We start from the raw sequence: 21,475 nt of genomic DNA on the forward strand, positions 1-21,475 counted from the left end.
ATTCAATGCTTACAATGTCATAAATACAATTAAAAACATAGCATATAATACAAACTAAACAAATCAATAAATATAAATGCATAGTGTCTTTTTAAAAACGTTTTCTGGACTCATTGTCTAGTCGTTCCATTTTCCTGTGTCAGTTACTCTACATTTGCAAACACTTGTTCAAAAATCCACGTCTTGACTTCTTCCAGAATGTTAAAAGGGAGGTGGATGATATAATATCTATAGGGAGGGCGTTCCACAGCCACCACCGAGAAGGCCCTGTCTCTTGTCTCCACCGAACGTACTTGTGACGAAGGCGGTAATGAGAGCAGGGCCTCCCCAGTTAATCTTAAGGTCCAAGATCCATGATAGTGAACCTATGACATGCGTGTCAACACTGACACGCGTAACCATTTTTGATGACACGCGGCCATATACTTTTGTAAGACCTTATTCTCACTGTTAAATAATATCAGAACCATCAAAAAGAAACAGATTGACAGATGATCTTAGTAGCACTTACTTGGGCTTGAAGTGTACAAAATACCAACCTTCAATTGAAGATTTAGTCAATGAAATTCAGCAACAAAAAGTCACTAATAAACAGCTTAATTAAAGAATTTCCCCTCTACCTCACTTATCTTAGTTTACGGCAACCCACACAAGTTAAATAATATCAAAACCAACAAAAGAAACTGACTGAAGGATGAACAAAGAAATCACTAAGCAGGTAAGTTAATAATTAGTTTTTGGGTTATTAAATACGGTTATATATTACAATTATGCATTTTTGTTATTTAAACTATAAATATCGCAAAATTGTGGGGGTTTTTCTCAAAGTGGCATCCCACCTGAATTTTGGCACACCAAGCTCAAAAGGCTGCCCATCACTGTCCTAGATGGTTCATAAGGGGAGACACATTCGGACATCTAAGTTGGGCCAGAACCGTTTAGGGCTTTAAAGCCAGCACTTTGAATTGTGCCCGGTAGCAAACTGGCAGCCAGTGGAGCTGGCGTAACAGAGGAGTTGTATGCCCCCTGAGTGCTGCTCCTGTTAGCAATCTGGCTGCCGTTCGTTGGACCATTTGAAGCTTCCAGACAGTCTTCAAAGGCAACCCCATGTGGAGCACGTTGCAGTAGTCTATACAGGATGTAACCTGTAAATCCTCATATCGTGTCAGCTTTTCCAGTTTTTTCTCTTCAATCCTGCTGTCACCTGGGATTGCAACATCGACAATCCATGCTTTGTTTTTTAACACAATTGTGTTAAAAGTCTTGTGCTCCAAAACTTTGTCTGTCTGAATCCGGAAGTCCCAGAGTAGCTTGACATGTTCATTCTCTGTAACCTTTTCTGCCTTGTGATCCCACCAGTCATTTGTTGCAGGCAGATGGTATTTGTGGCACAAGTTCCAATTAATCATCTGAGCAACGGTGTTGTGCCTCTGCTTGTAGTTTGTCTGCGTGATCTTCTTGCAGCAGCTTAGTATGTCATCTACTATTGACTTCCCTCAATGTTGGTTCTTGACTGCCTTTCACATAATCTGCCAGTGCCATTATTATTATTATTATTATTATTATTATTATTATTATTTTACTGACACAAAAACATAGTATGTCACAACAAATGAGATCTATATGCTGGATTATTATTATTATTATTATTATTATTATTATTATTATTATTATTATTCAGGAAAATGCATATGAAAATGTGCCTGAGAGGGGACAAAAACTTAGTAGCCAAATACTGAAGTGCATTGAGATGGATATCCCAGTGGAATTCTCAGAAAATCAAGGATCGTGAAACCGACTGATTTGCAGTCTTTTCCTCCAACAAGGCAAACAGCGAGTTTCCAAAGGCTAGTTTCACATATCTTTACATATGAAGGCATTTAAATTTTAACTAAAGGATGGGCTTCTTGGCAAAAGGATAAAACAACCAGCTAGACAGACACCATGCAGGGAGATAAAAGAATATGTTTCAACTGTGCAGCAAGACGGTTTGAATTGTTGGTTCAAGTGAAGATGAAGCGGGAATGGTTCCATTTAGGCTGTGCATCATTTGGCTGTGCTATTCAACCTCAGCAGACTGAAAGTCAAACCATGGTTACAACAACATCTGTTATAGAACTCCAGTATGCTGATGACAACATCGTCTGTGTGCATTCAGAAGATCATCAAGCCACTCTAAACATCTTTGCAGAAACTTACGAGAAGCTCGGCCTGTCATTGAACATTGAAAAAACCAAGGTGCTGTTCCAGCAGACACCAGCCAACCCCTGTCCAATGCCAGCGATACAGCTTAATGGTGCAACATTAGAAAATGTTGATCATTTCTGCTACCTTGGCAGCCACCTCTCCACCAAAGTCAACATCGACACAGAAATACAACACCGCCTGAGCTCTGCAAGCGCAGCATTTTTCTAAATGAAGCAGAGAGGGTTTCAGGACCGGGACATCCGGAAGAGATATCAAGGTGCTTGTTTATAGAGCTATTGTCCTCCCAACCCTGCTATATGCCTGTGAGATGTGGACTGTCTACAGGCGTCACATGCAACTCATGGAACGATTCCATCAGTGCTGCCTCCGGAAAATCCTGCAAATCTCTTGGGAAGACAGGCGGACAAATGTCAACGTGCTGGAAGAAGCAAAGACCACCAGCATTAAAACTATGGTCCTCCACCATCAATTCCGCTGGACTGGCCACGTTGTCCGGATGCCCGACCACCGTCTCCCAAGTTGCTCTACTCCGAACTCAAGAACGGAAAACGGAATGTTGGTGGACAGGAAAAGAGATTTAAAGATGGGTTCAAAGCCAACCTTTAAAAAACTGGCATAGACACTGAAAACTGGGAAGCCCTGGCCCTTGACCGCTCCAGCTGGAGGTCAGCTGCGACCAGCAGTGCTGCAGAATTTGAAGAGGCATGAACGGAGGGCGAAAGAGAGAAATGTGCCAAGAGGAAGGCGTGTCAAGCCAACCCCGACCGGGACCGCCTTCCACCTGGAAACCAATGCCCTCACTGCGGAAGAAGATGCAGAGCAAGAATAGGGCTCCGCAGCCACATACGGACTCACAAGAATATTGGAAGACAATCCTCCTCGGAAAACGAGGGATCGCCTAAGTAAGTAAGCTTCATTTGGGGTAGTTCATTGGTATTAGGATTTTAAGAAAGGTACATGGCTGGCCAAAAGTACGCTGCTATTGGAGCCACTTTGTTTTGCCTAAGGATAGAGTACGCCCTGGAAAAACAGTGTCCCGTGTGGAATTTATTACCTAAAGCAAATGATTCCCATCATCATTAAAAAGGTTTTTGTATCTTTACTGTGGAGTTATTTGTGCAGCAATCTGTCAAGTTCTTCTCAATGTCCTTCTCTCTCCCACTGATCTTTGTCTTGGCAAGAACCAGTGTGCTATAAAATCTCCTGAATCATAATGAAGAAATGTGTAGACCACTTAGAAGAGCCATTCATTCCCAGATCATTTTCATTTAATTAATATTTGGTCTTTCCCGAGAGCAGGACAAATCTTGACTCTTCGGCAAAATTAAAGGCAAAGGATGAAAAGCCCCTACAATAAAAATCCTGTCAAACTGGAAGTAATTGTAATAACAGGCTTAAATTGTGATCTCTGCTTGCCTGTAGGGAATCCAGTCGCACATCTTCCTACTCAGCAAGTAATATTCAGAGTCTTTCATCGGGGAGGAGCTCTAAGACAGCGTTTCTCAACCTGGGGTATGGGACCCGTGGGGAGGGGGTCATGAGGAGATGTCAGAGGGGTCACCAAAGACCATCAGAAAACACAGTGTTTGCTGTTGGTCATGAGGGTTCCATGTGGGAAGTTTGGCCCAATTCTATCTATACCGTTGCGCCTGGGGGCTATAACTCTTAGTGAAAGAGACATAGACGTGACATCTTTCCCCCAGGGGATTGCTTCTTGCCTTCTTTTAGGGAACTGGAACTCCCAAGGACCAACACTGTAGATAACTCAAAATAGGTTGTATTGTTCACAAAGAGTTATCCCTTTAAGGCAATAAGCTGGAAGTTTCAAAGGGGGTAAAGGAAATATACATTACAGTCTCTAGTTGTCTTGAGTCCAAGGAGATTTCGCAGCTGAGAAGCTTTTCCTGTTTTCTCTTTTCTCGATGGCTGTGAAGGTCGGAACAAACACAACCCCCAGTCCAATGGCCTATGTTGAAGGCACAGAGTCTTCCTTTTGATGCCAAAGGACCGGTTTGAAGGTGCTTGGGTCTCCTCAATGTTGTCCAGGGTGATCTGGACATGAAGTATGAGTCCCAAGAGTAAAAACCTTAGGATTGGTGATGAGAGGTAACTTAATTAAGGACTTTAGAGCCAAGTCTCTTTCTCACGTCTATGTGATAGAATGTTTGACGGTAGAATGGAAAAGGAAAAGCTCTGCCCTCCTCCAGGAAGAAGTGGAGCCAAGCAATTGAGCTGAGAAAGCAATATAACTGCTGCAAACAACATTGATGAGTCGCCTGATGGCTGAGAAGAGCGGTATACAAGTGAAGTAAATATAAATAACCAATCAATCCAACTATACATTTACAAACTAGACAAGTTTGGGCATGTTGTACAGTACAAACTTTGCACTTTAAAGTTCTACACACAGATGGCGCCACTCACGCCTCACACGATTGGTGGGGTTCAGAATGCTCTTTGATTGTAGGTGAACTATAAATCTCAGCAACTACAACTCCCAAATGTCAAGGTTTATTTTCCCCCAAACTCCACCAGGGATCACATTTGGGCACATTGGGTATCCACGTCAAGTTTGGTCCAGAACCATCATTGTTTGAGTCCACAGTGCTCTCTGGATGTAGGTGAACTACAACTCCAAAACTCAAAGTCAATGCCCACCAAACTCTTCCAGTATTTTCTCTTGGTCATGGGAGTTCTGTGTGCCAAGTTTGGTTCAATTCCCTCATTGGTGGAGGTCAGAATGCTCTTTGATTGTAGGTGAACTATAAATCCCAGGAACTACAACTCCCAAATGACAAAATCAATTACCCTCCCCCACAACCCCACCAGTATTCAAATTTGGGCATATCGCATATTTGTATCAAATACATCCTGCATATCAGATATTTATATGATGGTTCATAACAGTAGCAAAATTACAGTTGTGAAGTAGCAACGAAAATAATTTAATGGTTGGGGGGTCACCACAACATGAAGAACTGTATTCAAGGGTCACGGCATTATGTTTTCAGCTGTAGTCTTCTTCCTTCGTATATTTTGAATTGAGAGAATGAAGAAGGGGTATTGTCATAGTTTTTAAATTCATGGACACCAGGCTCAGAAGAGTCTTGACTTTAAAAATGAGAAATAGAAGATATTGAGTGAAGACCAATGAGTTTTCTAGTCTCTGATTCTTATTATGAGATTTTGCCAGCACTTCATTTTGCATTTATGTATGATTAAGATGAAGGATGGTTGTGGAATTTGTAATCCCCTAATTTTTTTAAGCAAACTGATTTATTCCGCTGCACTTTGAGTCTCTCCAAATGAACTGTTTTCTTTCTCTATTACTTTGCATCTCTTTAGAAGAGGAAAGTGAGATATATAAATGATGATGATGATGATGCACACATTGAAAAATAATTAATTATCCTTTGAATTTCTCACTTGTCTGAGGAGGGAGCAAGCTTGTTCTCTGCTTCCCTGGAGACTAGGACACGAAACAATGGCTTCAAACTACAAGAAAGGAGATTCCATCTGAACATGAGGGAGAACTTCCTGAGTGTGAGAGCCGTTCAGCAGTGGAACTCTCTGCCCCGGAGTGTGGTGGAGGCTCCTTCTTTGGAAGCTTTTAAACAGAGGCTAGATGGCCATCTGCCGGGGGTGATTTGAATGCAATATTCCTGCTTCTTGGCAGAATGGGGTTGGACTGGATGGGGTTAACAGTACAGCATGTTGTTGAATTATATCATTGTTTATGTTATACAAGTGGTATTTTTGTTATATACATTTCACTCAGGAACCCATCTATATTATTGTATGTTGGACTGCATGGCCCATGAGGTCCAACTCTTTGATTCTCTGATTCTATGTTTCTATGACTTTTTTGTTACAAAAAAGTAACAAAAGTATGCATAAAAATGTGATTTTTTTTTCACATTTGAGGATTTTTCATGAAAAATTCAAAGTTTGCACTCCCAATTGCACAATTCTATTCTGGAATGAACTTGGCATAATTGGATCTGATCTGGGAATGTGACAAACAAGTACAAAATGGGACTAATATTCTTTGGGATTGAGGATTTGCCCATATCAGCTATGAAGCACTCCTCCAAATGTTGGATGTGGATGGACAAAATGGTCCATTTGGTTTCTCCCGCATTCAGAAATTCAGATATTCAAATGGCCAAGTTAAATCCAGCATAAACATGAAAAACTCTGAAGATTTTGATTCATTCTAACAACAACAGTGACGACAACAACAACAACAACAACAACAATGACGAAACAAACAAGATCACTGGATCGTTGTAGGTTTTTTCGGGCTATATGGCCATGTTCTAGAGGCATTCCCTCCTGACGTTTCGCCTGCATCCATGGCAAGCACCCTCAGAGGTAGTGAGGTCTGTTGGAACTAGGAAAATGGGTTTATATATCTGTGGGAAGACCAGGGTGGGAGAAAGGACTCTTGTCTGCTGGAGCTAAGTGTGAATGTTTCAACTGACCACCTTGATTAGCATTGAATGGCCTAGCAGTGCCTGGAGCAATCTTTTGTTGAGAGGTGATTGTTTCCTCTCTATTGTTTTGCTGTTGTAATTTTTAGAGTTTTTTTTAATACTAGTAGCCAGATTTTGTTCATTTTCATGGTTTCCTCCTTTCTGTTGAAATTGTCCACATGCTTGTGGATTTTAATGGCTTCTCTGTGTAGTCTACATAGGGACCACCAAATGCAGCGTTGCCCAAACACGAATCAAGGAACATGAAAGGCACTGCAGACTACTTCAACCAGAGAAATCAGCCATAGCAGAGCACCTGATGAACCAACCTGGACACAGCATTTTATTTGAGAACACAGAAATGCTGGATCGCTCCAACAACCACCATGTCAGACTACACAGAGAAGCCATTGGAATACACAAGCATGTGGACAATTTCAACAGAAAGGAAGAGACCATGAAAATGAACAAAATCTGGCTACCAGTATTAAAAAAACTCTAAAATTGAAACAGCAAAACAGGGACATCTAATCACCTCTCAACAAAAGTTTGCTCCAGGCACTGCCAGGCCATTCAATGCTAATCAAGGTAGACAGTTGAAACATTCACCCCTAGCTCCAGCAGACAAGAGTTCTTTATCCCACCCTGGTGTTTCCACAGATATATAAACCCATTTTCCTAGTTCCAACAGACCTCACTACTTCTGAGGATGCTTGCCATAGATGCAGGCAAAATGTCAGGAGAGAATGCCTCTAGAACATGGCCACATAGCCCGAAAAAACCTACAACAATCCAGTGATTCTGGCCATGAAAGCCTTCGACAATACATTAAACAAGATCACTTCTGACTGAAAGGTCATGAGTTCGAAGCCAGCCCAGGTGAGCTTCTGACCAAAATTGTGTAGCTTGTTGTCGACGTTCTCAGCCCGAAACACAGTTGCATCTGTCAATTAGGAAATTTAGGTACCACTTATGTGGCGAGGCTAATTTAACATTTATGAGGCCTTAAAAATCTCCAGGAAGTATGCAAAGAATGAGGAAGTACTTCATCAGTGTCACAAACGGACGGTGAAGTGACAGCTCCCCTGGTGGCCAGAAGCTGGAATGTTAAATAGCATCTGTCTGTCTATATATGTTGTGTGTCTATGGCATTGAATGTTTGCCATGTACGAGGAGTATTTTTTAAGTAAGTTCCGTTTTGCTGTAGACACTAGTAGTTCGCGCGCATACCGTAATGAGAGAGTGCGTCGTGTACCGGCATGAATCGGGAACAACTGTGCTCAGTTTCCGCTCTATGGCTAACCTGTACGGTTCTGTTCTGTGCTTTAAAATGTTTAAGACTATCAACTCACCCTCCGCATGTGAGGTTCGCTCAGTGATATGGTTTTTGCCAGCAAGGAACCTACCTACTGCAGAAATTCATTGACAGATTTGTGAAGTGTACGGTAATAGATACTGTTATGAGTGAAAACAAAGTGCGTAAGTGGGTATGACAATTCAAAGATGGCCATGACAATGTCCATGATGAGGACCGCTCCGGTCGCCCTTCTTTGATTACAGATGCCAACAATGTGATGTGGCGGCAAAAAAAGCCAATGGGATTTTGGCCTGCATCAATAGGAGCATAGTGTCTAGATCTAGGGAAGTAATGCTACCCCTCTATTCCGCTTTGGTTAGACCACATCTCGAATATTGTGTCCAATTCTGGGCACCACAATTCAACAGAGATACTGACAATCTGGAATGTGTCCAGAGGAGAGCGACTAAAATCAGGGCCGTAGCCAGAAAAAAATTTCGGGAGGGGTTGAAATTTGGGGGGGGGGTTGAAAATTTTGCGGGGGGGGGGGGGGGTTGAAACCTGCCTTCTAGGTCACGCTGAAGCAAAGAGCACAGGAGGGGGCAGAGCAGCCTTCAATAGCCTGCAGCTCCGCCCCTGTCAACCACCTCCACCAAGTCTGGCCTCCTTAATGACAGCATTCAACACACACACACCCCAACTTGGTTGCTTTGCTACATCGGCTATTGCTGCAAGTAATGACAATGTGAATAAATTGTCAATATTTGCTTGAGATAGTGCTTGCAGTTCTGGAGGGACTCTTAATTTTTTGAATCTCATAGACTTAACATGAGGATTTGGTTAACCAGTTAAAATTCATGAGTAAACCAGTTTTTTAAAAAAAATCTGAAACATTTCGGGGAGGGTTTGAACCCCTAAAACCACCCCCTCGCTACAGGCTTGACTAAAATGATAAAAGGTCTGGAGAACAAGCCCTATGAGGAGCAGCTTAAGGAACTGGGCATGTTTAGCCTGAAGAAGAGAAGGCTGAGAGGAGATATGATAGCCATGTATAAATATGTGAGAGGAAGCCACAGGGAGGAGGGAGCAAGCTTGTTTTCTGCTTCCCTGGAGACTAGGACGCGGAACAATGGCTTCAAACTACAAGAGAGGAGATTCCATCTGAACATGAGGAAGAACTTCCAGACTGTGAGAGCCGTTCAGCAGTGGAACTCTCTGCCCCGGAGTGTGGTGGAGGCTCCTTCTTTGGAAGCTTTTAAACAGAGGCTGGATGGCCATCTGTCAGGGGTGATTTGAATGCAATATTCCTGCTTCTTGGCAGGGGGTTGGACTGGATGGCCCATGAGGTCTCTTCCAACTCTTTGATTCTATGATTCTATGACAGTGAACTCTTGGTTATCGGAGCAGGTGGCAAGTTTTTATGAAGAGGGTATTTTAAAATTGGTTCAGAGGTATGATAAGTGTTTGAACAAACTTGGCAACTATGTCGAAAAATAGAGTGAAGTATGTACTTTCTGAAAATAAATTTACTTTTTTGAAATAAACTTTCCTTGTGTACTTATGTTCCAACGGACCTTACTTAAAAAATACCCCTCGTATATGTACATTGTAATCCACCCTGAATCCCCTGCGGGGTGAGAAGGGCGGAATATAAATACTGTAAAGAAAGAAATGAAATAAACAAACACAACATTTTTGCCCTCCACCCGAGCTCTAATAGGTGAGAAATTAGGTCTCATTTAGGCATTGACTTGTCCCCTTCTTACGTGTCACTGGATTCAGCTTTAGCTGCAGGGAACGTATATTCAGTGTGGCCAGGATAGATTTTGTATCCACTAATGTTTGATCACCAACACCCCCTTTGGCATGGGCTGAGAGAATGACACACATGGCACACTGCTTGATGTTGGCTGCTCTCAGATCTGCACAAGAAAGCGCACTGCCCTGGGAAGAACAAGAAAACACAAGAACCAAAGCTTCAGGAACACCAACAATTCAAGAGTCATTTAAAACATGTATGCATAAGCTTTAACATTAGGTTGTTGTAGGTTTTTTTGAGCTGTATGGCCATGGTCTAGAGCAATGTTTCTCAACCTGGGGGTTGGGACCCCTCGGGGGGTCGCGAGGGGGTGTCAGAGGGGAAACCAAAGACCATCAGAAAATAGTATTTTCTGTGTGGGAAGTTTGGCCCAAATCTCTCATTGGTGGGGTTCAGAATGTGCTTTGATTGTAGGTGAACTATAAATCCCAGCAATTACAACTCTCAAATGTCAAGGTCTATTTTCCCCAAACTCCATTAGTGTTCATATTTGAATATATTGAGTATTTGTGCAAAGTTTGGTCCAGATCTATCATTGTTTGAGTCCACAGTTCTCTCTGGTTGTAAGTGAACTACAACTCTAAAACTCAAGGTCAATGCTCACTAAACCCTTCCAGTATTTTCCGTTGGTCAGGAGAGTTCTGTGTGTCAAGTTTGGTTCAATTCCATCATTGGTGAAGTTCAGAATGCTCTTTGATTGTTGGTGAACTATAAATCCCAGCAAATACAACTCCCAAATGTCAAGCTCTATCTTCCCCCAAACTCCACCATTTGGGCATATTGAATATTCGTACCAAGTTTGGTCCAAATCCATCATTGTGAGTCCACAGTGCTCTTTGGATGTAGATGAACTACAACTCCAAAACTCAAGGTCAATGCCCACCAAACCCTTCCTGTATTTTCTGTTGGTCAAGGGAGTTTGGTTCCTTTCCATCGTTGGTGGGGTTCAGAATGTGCTTTGATTGTAGGTGAACTATAAATCCCAGCAATTACAACTCTCAAATGTCAAGGTCTATTTTCCCCAAACTCCATTAGTGTTCATATTTGAATATATTGAGTATTTGTGCAAAGTTTGGTCCAGATCTATCATTGTTTGAGTCCACAGTTCTCTCTGGTTGTAAGTGAACTACAACTCTAAAACTCAAGGTCAATGCCCACTAAACCCTTCCAGTATTTTCCGTTGGTCAAGAGAGTTCTGTGTGTCAAGTTTGGTTCAATTCCATCATTGGTAAAGTTCAGAATGCTCTTTGATTGTTGGTGAACTATAAATCCCAGCAAATACAACTCCCAAATGTCAAGCTCTATCTTCCCCCAAACTCCACCATTTGGGCATATTGAATATTCGTACCAAGTTTGGTCCAGATCCATCATTGTTTGAGTCCACAGTGCTCTTTGGATGTAGATGAACTACAACTCCAAAACTCAAGGTCAATGCCCACCAAACCCTTCCTGTATTTTCTGTTGGTCAAGGGAGTTTGGTTCCTTTCCATCGTTGGTGGAGTTCAGAATGCTCTTTGATTGTAGGTGAACTATAAATCCCAGAAACTATAACTCCCAAATTGCAGAATCAATCTGCCCCCACCCCCAACACCACAAGTATTCAAATTTGGGTGTATCGGGTATTTGTGCCAAATTGGGTCTAGTGAATACATTCTGCATATCAGATGTTTACATAATGATTCGTAACAGTAGCAAATCTACAGCTGTGAAGTAGCAACAAAAATAATGTTATGGTTGGGGGTCACCACCACATGAGGAACTGCATTCAGGGGTCGTGGCATTTGGAAGGTTGAGAACCACTGGTCTAGAGGCATTTTCTCCTGACATTTCGCCTGCATCTATGGCAAGCATCCTCAGAGGTAGCAAGGTCTGTTGGAACTAGGAAAAAGGATTTATATATCTGTGGATTGACCAGGGTGACGTTTCCTAGTTCCAACAGACCTCACTACCTCTGAGGATGCTTGCCAAAGATGCAGGCGAAACGTCAGGAGAGAATGCCTCTAGACCATGGCCATATAGCCCGAAGAAACCTACAACAATCCAATAATAATAAGGCAAAATAATGGAAATGTAATAATTACATTAATAATAGAATAAAATAATAAATGTAATAATAACAGAGTAAAATAGTAATAACAACAATAACAAAGTAAACTAAAATATAATAATAATAATAATAATAATAATAATAAAGCAAAATAATGGAAAAGTAATATCATTAATAATAGAATAAAATAATACATGTAATAATAACAATAATAAAGTAAACTAATAAATGTAGTAGTAACAATAATAGAGTAATATTGTAATAATAACAATAATAAAGTAAACTGAATGTGTCCAGAGGAGAGCGACTAAAATGATAAAAGGTCTGGAGAACAAGCCCTATGAGGAGCGGCTTAAGGAGCTGGGCATGTTTAGCCTGAAGAAGAGAAGGCTGAGAGGGGATATGATAGCCATGTATAAATATGTGAGAGGAAGCCACAGGGAGGAGGGAGCAAGCTTGTTTTCTGCTTCCTTGGAGACTAGGACGTGGAACAATGGCTTCAAACTACAAGAGAGGAGATTCCATCTGAACATGAGGAAGAACTTCCTGACTGTGAGAGCCATTCAGCAGTGGAACTCTCTGCTGCGGAGTGTGGTGGAGGCTCCTTCTTTGGGGGCTTTTAAACAGAGGCTGGATGGCCATCTATCAGGGGTGATTTGAATGCAATATTCCTGCTTCTTGGCAGGGGGTTGGACTGGATGGCCCATGAGGTCTCTTCCAACTTTTTGATTCTATGATTCTATGATAAATGGAATAATAACAACAACAACAGAGTGAAATAATAAATAACCTTGACTCGAGTATAAGCCGAGGGAGACTTTTTCAGCCTAAAAAACTAGACTTATACTCGAGCATATAGAATCATAGAATCAAAGAGTTGGAAGAGACCTCATGGGCCATCCAGTCCGACCCCTTTCTGCCAAGAAGCAAGAATATTGCATTCAAATCACCCCTGACAGATGGCCATCCAGCCTCTGCTTAAAAGCTTCCAAAGAAGGAGCCTCCACCACACTCCGGGGCAGAGAGTTCCACTGCTGAACGGCTCTCACAGTCAGGAAGTTCTTCCTAATGTTCAGATGGAATCTCCTCTCTTGTAGTTTGAAGCCATTGTTCCATTGCGTCCTAGTCTCCAAGGAAGCAGAAAACAAGCTTGCTCCCTCCTCCCTGTGGCTTCCTCTCACATATTTATACATGGCTATCATATCTCCTCTCAGCCTTCTCTTCTTCAGGCTAAACATGCCCAGTTCCCTAAGCCGCTCCTCATAGGGCTTGTTCTCCAGACCCTTGATCATTTTAGTCGCCCTTCTCTGGACACATTCCAGCTTGTCAATATATACAGTATATATAATTCTGATTAAACTGTGAAGGAAGTCAGGGACTATATTTTTCCCACACATGTTGACTCTTATGGGACAAACACCTTGATAGCAACTTAAAAACAAATTAGCAAACCGTAAGAGGAAAAAGGAAAACATATACCTTGAGGACATACAGTTTGGGGAAATTATGGATGTATTCCCATTCCCTCTGCAGATACTCAAGAGTTCCAAGAAAGATAATTTCCTTCAGTTCTTTTACTAAGAAGTTGCTAGCTCGTAAGGGCATCACAAAGTTGCGGAGTCCAATCAGTGATGAAGTCGCATCTCCAAAAACACAGACCACAATGTGATCGTGCAAGTTCATGATCATTTTCTTCTTGCGTTTCTAGATAGGATCAAATAATTTGTGTACATGTGATATCTCGTCAATCACAATTAACAATTAAATTATTAATTAATTAAATTAATAAATTAAAGAATTAAAGAATGTAGCCCTTTCAGTTAGACCCAGAAAGAGATAAGGAAACATATATATATATATATATATATATATATATATATATATATATAAGGGCTGGGCGGTTTCGTTTCGTTAATTCATAATTCGTTAAAAATCGGGTTTTTTGTTAACGAAGCGATAACGAACCATTCTGGAGCAGCTTAAAAACGAAACGAATTTTTCAATTCATTTCGTAAATGCTTCGTATTTCGTTATGTATTCGTTTCGTTATTGGTTTGAGGTCGTTTCGTTATTATTTCCACATGTCTGGGGCAAGTTTTATAGTTGTTTTTGGTTTAATTAGTGAAAAAAAAATTATAATATCACACCAACAGTCAACAACAGAGGGAGAGGGAAGCTTCAGAAGTTCCCCCTGTCCCATTTGGAGGTTTTTTAGGGTATTGCGCGGTCGCGTCCGCCATTAACGAATCGATTCATTATTGTTTCGTTATTGTTTTGTAATTTTTTACCATTTACGAAATTTCGTAAATATCGAACTTTTTTTAAAAAAAAATTCGGAATTCTTTTAAATATCGAAACGCAAAAAACCCTAAAAAACGAATCAATTTTAGAAACAAATTTTTCCGTTGTTACCCAGGCCTAATATATATATACTGTATTTGTATACCGCCTTTCTCAGCCTATCGGCGACTCAAGGCGGTTTCCAACAAAACAGTATACACAGTATCATAATTTTTTTAAAAACATTACAATTACATAAACCACAACAGCAATAAAAACAACATCATTGGCGTCTCCTTATTGTCAAGCATTGTCCAATTCCATCGTCCATCGTCAATTTCCTATATCTTTTATCTATATTATCCGCTACTCTTTGTTTTTGAATGCTTGCTCAAACAGCCACATTTTGACTTGCTTCCAAAATGTTAGGAGGGAGGGAGCAGATCTAATCTCTCTAGGGAGGGCGTTCCATAACTGGGGGGCCACCGCTGAGAAGGCCCTGTCTCTCGTCCCCGCCAAACGTACCTGAGACGAAGGCGGGACCGAGAGCAGAGCCTCACTGGACGATCTCAAGGTTCTAGATGGTTCATAAGGGGATATTAGGCCTGGGTAACAACGGAAAAATTTGTTTCTAAAATCGATTCGTTTTTTGGGGGGTTTTGCGTTTCAATATTTAAAAGAATTCCGAAATTTTTCTTTTAAAAAGTTCGATATTTACGAAATTTTGTAAATGTAAAAAAAATTACGAAACATTAACGAAACAAATACGAAACAATACGAATCGATTCGTTAATGGCGGACGCAGACGCGCAATATGCTAAAAAACCTCCAAATGGGACAGGGGGAACTTCTGAAGCTTCCCTCTCTCTCTGTTGTTGACTGTTGGTGTGATATTATAATTTTTTTTCACTAATTAAACAAAAAACAACTATAAAACTTGCCCCAGACATGCGGAAATAATAACGAAACGACCTCAAACTGATAACGAAACAAATACATAACAAATCCGAAGCATTTACGAAACGAATTTAAAAATTCGTTTCGTTTTTAAGTTGCTCCAGAATGGTTCGTTATCGCTTCGTTATAAAAAACCCGAATTTTTAACAAATTACGAATTAACGAAACGAAACCGCCCAGCCCTAGGGGATATACGTTCGGACAGGTAAGTTGGGAGGAGGAACAAGCTGAAGATCAATCCCGACAAGACAGAGGTCCTCCTGGTCGATCGTAAACCTGACCGGGGTATAGGGTGGCAACCTGTGTTGGACGGGGTTACACTCCCCCTGAAACCACAGGTCCGCAGTCTGGGAGTCCACCTGGATTCATCGCTCACGTTTGAGGCTCAGGCGTCGGCGGTGTCTGGGAGGGCCTTTGCACAACTAAGACTCGTGCACCAACTGCAACCGTACCTCGTGAAGGCCGATCTGGCCGGAATGGTCCATGCCTTGGTCACCTCTAGGTTGGATTACTGTAATGCTCTCTACGTGGGGTTGCCCTTGAAAACAGCTTGGAAATTCCAACTTGCCCAACGAGCAGCGGCCAGTATGTTAACTGGTGCTCCTTACAGAGAGAGGTCAACCCCCCTGTTCAAGGAGCTCCACTGGCTGCCGTTTATCTTTCAAGCCCAATTTAAGGTGCAGGTGCTTACCTACAAAGCCCTGAACGGTTTGGGACCAGCCTACCTGCGTGACCGCATCTCCGTCTACGAACGCACGTGTTCACTACGCTTATCTGGAGAGGCCCTGCTCGTGATCCCGCCGGTGTCGCAAGCACGTTTGGTGGGGACACGAGACAGGGCCTTTTCCGTGGTGGCCCCCCATCTCTGGAACACTCTCCCCAAGGATCTTAGACAGGCCCCTACATTGGCAATCTTCAGAAAGAACTTGAAGACCTGGCTGTTCCGATGTGCCTTTCCCGATTAGGAAATCTCCAATACCAAGTCCCAGACGCACTTTATTAGAATTAAGACTGCCACACACTGCACATTGCACTGCCCTATAATCCTTACATATCACCTGTCACATCAGCACTTTTTAATCTTGTACCCTTCACTCTGGCCCGGCCGTTTTATCCTGTTTGATGTATTGTTTATTGCTTGTGGTTCTTGTTTAATTATGCTTTAATTGTTTTTAATTTGCTTTAAGTGTATTGCTATGTTGTGTATTGAGGCCTTGGAAGAAGGAAAGAAAGAAAGATAGAGAAGCAAGGAAGGAGAGAATCATAGAATCATAGAATCATAGAATCAAAGAGTTGGAAGAGACCTCATGGGCCATCCAGTCCAACCCCCTGCCAAGAAGCAGGAATATTGCATTCAAATCACCCCTGACAAATGGCCATCCAGCCTCTGCTTAAAAGCTTCCAAAGAAGGAGCCTCCACCACACTCCGGGGCAGAGAGTTCCACTGCTGAACGGCTCTCACAGTCAGGAAGTTCTTCCTCATGTTCAGATGGAATCTCCGCTCTTGTAGTTTGAAGCCATTGTTCCGCGTCCTAGTCTCCAAGGAAGCAGAAAACAAGCTTGCTCCCTCCTCCCTGTGGCTTCCTCTCACATATTTATACATGGCTATCATATCTCCTCTCAGCCTTCTCTTCTTCAGGCTAAACATGCCCAGCTCCTTAAGCCGCTCCTCATAGGGCTTGTTCTCCAGACCTTATATCATTTTAGTCGCCCTCCTCTGGACACATTCCAGCTTGTCAATATCTCTCTTGAATTGTGGTGCCCAGAATTGGACACAATATTCCAGGTGTGGTCTAACCAAAGCGGAATAGAGGGGTAGCATTACTTCCTTAGATCTAGACACTAGGCTCCTATTGATGCAGGCCAATAGTTTTTTGATAGTTTGTAATTTTTTTTATTTTTTTTTATTTTTATTTTGGATAACAAAACAATACAATATGAACCTTAGCATCAAAAGACAATATCACAAACTGATTACAATGTTTATGTCTAGGATACAGGTTCCAATTGTGCTTCCCTTAACCATAAATCTTGATTAATCACCCTTTTAAAAACCCCTCTCCACCCACCCACCCTTACCACCCTCTCCTCACCTCCCTCCCACCCCCATCTGGGTTACTTGAATCAATTCATTGATTTAATTGTCTGGAAGGCCTGATTTAAAGTTCTGTACCTATCTTTTCCTTCCGTTTTTTCGATTAAACAAGACCATTTTCTAAACCAATCTTGTCTTGACTGAATATTCAAATATTTATTTTTCTTTTCATAAATGAAATCACTAATTAAATATTCAGAAAGATAAGACCACCAAGTTTTCAGGTCCCACCTTGTTTTATCTTTCCAACCTCTGGCGATTGTGGCATGTGTTGCAGCTATCATAAATTTCAATATCTCTGACCATTCGTTGTTTCCCTCCTTTACCTCTATGTTGAGGGACAGAAATCGAGCTTTATCCCAATGTAGTTTTTGCCCTATTATTTCCTCTATTACTTCTCTAACAGTATTATAGAATTTTTGGATTTCAGAGCAGTCCCACCACATGTGTGAGAAAGTACCAGTCTCCCCACATTTATGCCAGCATTTGTTAGAAGTGTTTTTCATAATGTGAGCCAATTGAGAGGGGGTCCTATACCATTTTGAAATTATTTTCTTTTGTGTTTCTTTGATTCTTAGATGTTTAATTTTTTGAGTTTTATTGATCCAGGAGTTTACTAAGTTTTCATTAAAGTTTATATCCTGTTTCCAGGCCTCTACTAAAGTATGTTTTGTATTGTAGGATAAGGCTATTAGTTCCTTGTATATTTCCCCTATAATGCCTTTCTCTTTTTCTATTTTCCAACCTATTATTCTATCCAATGGAGCTTCTGATGTTTCTTTCTTTTTTATTTCTTGTACTCTTTTCGACAAGCCCCACCAAGCTATCCAATACTTTGAACCACATTTGTCCTTTATCTCATCCCATTTCTTAATATCTCCATTAGGTTTCAAGAGGTCTCCTACCTTCTTTATTCCATTCTCTTTCAGGGACCTGATTAAATTCCTAAATGTTTTATCTTTATTTTCTAGGGTTTCTAGTGGAAAGGGATCTATTTTATTTATTTGTAATTTATTTTGCCATTTCTTCCAAACTTGCAGTGTTGAGAGGAGGGGGCCCTCTCTTAATTTATTAAGCTCTTTTTTATCACGAGGGAGGGATAGTCGCCCTCCTCTGGACACATTCCAGCTTGTCAATATCTCTCTTGAATTGTGGTGCCCAGAATTGGACACAATATTCCAGGTGTGGTCTAAACAAAGCAGAATAGAGGGGTAGCATTACTTCCTTAGATCTAGACACCATGCTCCTATTGATGCAGGCCAAAATCCCATTGGCTTTTTTTGCCGCCACATCACATTGTTGGCTCATGTTTAACTTGTTGTCCACGAGGACTCCAAGATCTTTTTCAGGAAATAAAGGAAATAAAAAAGTGAAAGGAAAGAGAGGGAAGGAAGGAGAGAAGGAACGAAAGATAGGGAAGGAAAGAAGGAAGGAAGGAACCAAAGAGCAAAGAAAGGGAGGAAAGAAACAGGTAGAGATGGAAGAAAGATGAGAGATAGGGAAAGAAAAAGAGGAAAGGAAGGAAAGAGGGAAGGGAGGAAAGAAAGAGCAAGGGAAGGTTGGCCACAGCAACGCGTGGCGGGTACAGCTAGTATACAATATACATTGTGTAAATCAGTTGTCAGCACCCAACTAGAAGTTCGTTGTCACTGTATCCCTTGGGGGGGAAAACAACATATAACACAAGCCAGTCTGTAGTTCTTGTAGAAACCAGTGGCTTCTCTACTAAGGAATCCATGATGTGAACACCTGACAATGTCATCTTATATCACGAGTGCTCGTTTTTGGCCTCTGCATATGACATGACACGTTGACTACTAATTAAGTGTGACTGAGAAAATCTTACAAGATTGGTACATGGTATATGTTCCCATTCCCAATCAAGTGCTGTCAAAGCCAGAACATTCATAACACAATTGCTTCACAATGGGTTTTTCTTTAGTGGGAAATAAAAGATTCGTGTCAGGGGAACTTTGCTGATGAGTGATTAGAATCATAGGCAAATTAAATGATCATCTCTAACTAATTGGATTAGTCTAAATTGAATAATGAAACCTCAAGCTGTATTTAGCGGAATGTGCCTTAAATCCAATTATTAGACTGTCAAGTGGTGCTAAACAATGGAAATGATCCATTCTATAACCTTTTAATAAGAATTGTTGGATGGTAGGGAGTGAGACTGTGAAGAAACGTGCATTTAGTATACGGTGATGAAGAATAATGTATACTCCAAGGGCTATGGGAGAAGTTTTAGCACACATGCACGGCTCTGAACAAAGGTTGCTTCAGAGTTAAACATTTATTAGTTTTACTAGCTATCACCTGCCACACGTTGCTGTGGCCCAGTCTGGTGATTTGGAAAATAAAGTAATGGTTTCTAATCTATGTAATTTCTTTCTGCTTGTGGGTAAACAGTATTTCTTGTTGTTTCTTTGTCAGTGTTGATGTGGGGAGTGTCTGGTTTGCCGACTCTGGAACACACAACATATCATTGTCTTTCTTTAGGGGTCCCTTTCAAATCTATGATATTATATCTTTGTATTATATCGACAACTATCGGCCAGTTTCCAATCTCCCCTACTTGGGCAAAGTCATGGAACGTGTGGTGGCAACACAACTCCAGGGGTTTCTGGTAGACACTGATTATCTAGATCCTGCACAATCTGGCTTTAGGCCGGGACATGGAATTGAGACAGCCTTGGTCGCCTTGGTAGATGATCTTCGGCGGGAGCTTGACAGGGGGAGTGTGTCCCTGTTAGTTCTGCTGGACCTCTCAGCGGCCTTCGATACCGTTGATCACGGTATCCTTCTGGGGCGCCTCATGGACATGGGGCTCGGGGGCACTGCTTTGCGGTAGCTCCAATCCTTCCTTGAGGGACGGTCCCAGAAGGTGTTACTGGGTGACAACTGTTCTGCCCCACAACCGTTGTTGTGTGGAGCCCCACAGGGTTCAATTCTGTCCCCGATGTTATTTAATATCTACATGAAGCCGCTGGGGGAGATCATTCGGAGTTTCGGAATGAGATGTTATCTCTACGCAGATGATGTCCAAATCTGTCACTCCTTTCCACCTGTCACCAAGGAGGCTGTCCAGACCTTGAATCGGTGCTTGGCAGCTGTGTCGGACTGGATGAGAGCTATCAAATTGAAATTGAATCCAGACAAGACAGAGTTCCTACTGGTCAGTCGTAAGGCCGAACAGGGCATAGGGTTACAGCCTGTATTAGACGGGGTTACGCTCCCCCTGAAGATGCAGGTTCGCAGCTTGGAAGTGATCCTGGACACATCGCTGAGCCTGGAACCTTTTGCACAATTAAAACTTGTGCACCAGTTGCGCTCGTACCTTGGGAAGTCAGATCTGGCCACGGTGGTCCACGCTCTTGTTACATCCTGTTTGGATTACTGCAACGCACTCTACGTGGGGTTGACTTTGAAGACTGCTCGGAAACTCCAAGTAGTCCAGCGGGAGGCAGCCAGACTGCTCACCGGGGCGTCATAAAGGGAGCATACCACCCCCCTGTTGTGTCAGCTCCATTAGCTGCCGATCCAGTTCCGAGCACAATTCAAAGTGCTGGTTTTGACCTACAAAACCCTATATGGTTCCGGCCCAGTGTATCTGTTCGAATGGATCTCCCTCTTCGTCCCACCCCAGAGCCTAAGATCCTCTGGGGAGGCCCTGCTCTCGACCCCGCCTCTATCACAAGTGAGATTGGCGGGGACGAGGAGCAGAGCCTTCTCGGTGGTGGCCCCCCGCCTGTGGAATTCACTCCCCAGGGAAATTAGATCTGCAACATCGCTCCTTTCCTTCAGGAAAAAAACTAAAAACATGGATTTGGGACCAGGCATTCTGACAATCGGGCAGATAAAGAAAGAACTTTGATGATGACTAGGAAATGATTAATGGATTGGATCTATGGAACTCTGGAAAACGAAACGCTGATTATGAGAATGGCTTGATATGATGTTTTATATGATGTGTTATATACTGGTTGTTTGATTGTTTTAATTGTGATAACTGTTTTTAACTACGTTTTTGTATATTATGTGTAAGTTGTACAGGCAACGAATTGTGCCTTTTTTGTAAGCCGCCCTGAGTCCCCCTTCGGGGGTTGAGAAGGGTGGGGTAAAAGTACCAGAAATAAATAAATAAAAATATCTCAATCTATGGCTGGATGGCTCTTTGTCATGAGAGCTTTGATTAGAGTTTCTTGCCCTGGTGAAGAGAGTTGGACTGGATGGCCTTAAGTATTTTCTGTTGGTCATGGGGGTTCTGTGTGGGAAATTGGCCCCAATTCTG

General features: G+C 41.9%; 1 protein-coding gene across 1 annotated transcript in view; it reads right to left on the reverse strand.

Moving 5' to 3' along the window:
* The window catches only part of KCNU1 (potassium calcium-activated channel subfamily U member 1), a 171,379-nt gene that overhangs the window by 39,584 nt on the left and 110,320 nt on the right, over positions 1-21,475 (reverse strand). Inside the window, exons 24-25 of the mRNA XM_067470858.1 lie at positions 13,326-13,550; positions 9,747-9,924 (exon numbers count right to left, since the gene is read on the reverse strand). Coding sequence (XP_067326959.1) covers positions 9,747-9,924; positions 13,326-13,550 — 403 coding nt within the window. The remainder of the gene's footprint in view (positions 1-9,746; positions 9,925-13,325; positions 13,551-21,475) is intronic.

This window comes from Anolis sagrei, chromosome 7, assembly GCF_037176765.1.
Source record: "Anolis sagrei isolate rAnoSag1 chromosome 7, rAnoSag1.mat, whole genome shotgun sequence".
NCBI lineage: Eukaryota > Metazoa > Chordata > Lepidosauria > Squamata > Dactyloidae > Anolis > Anolis sagrei.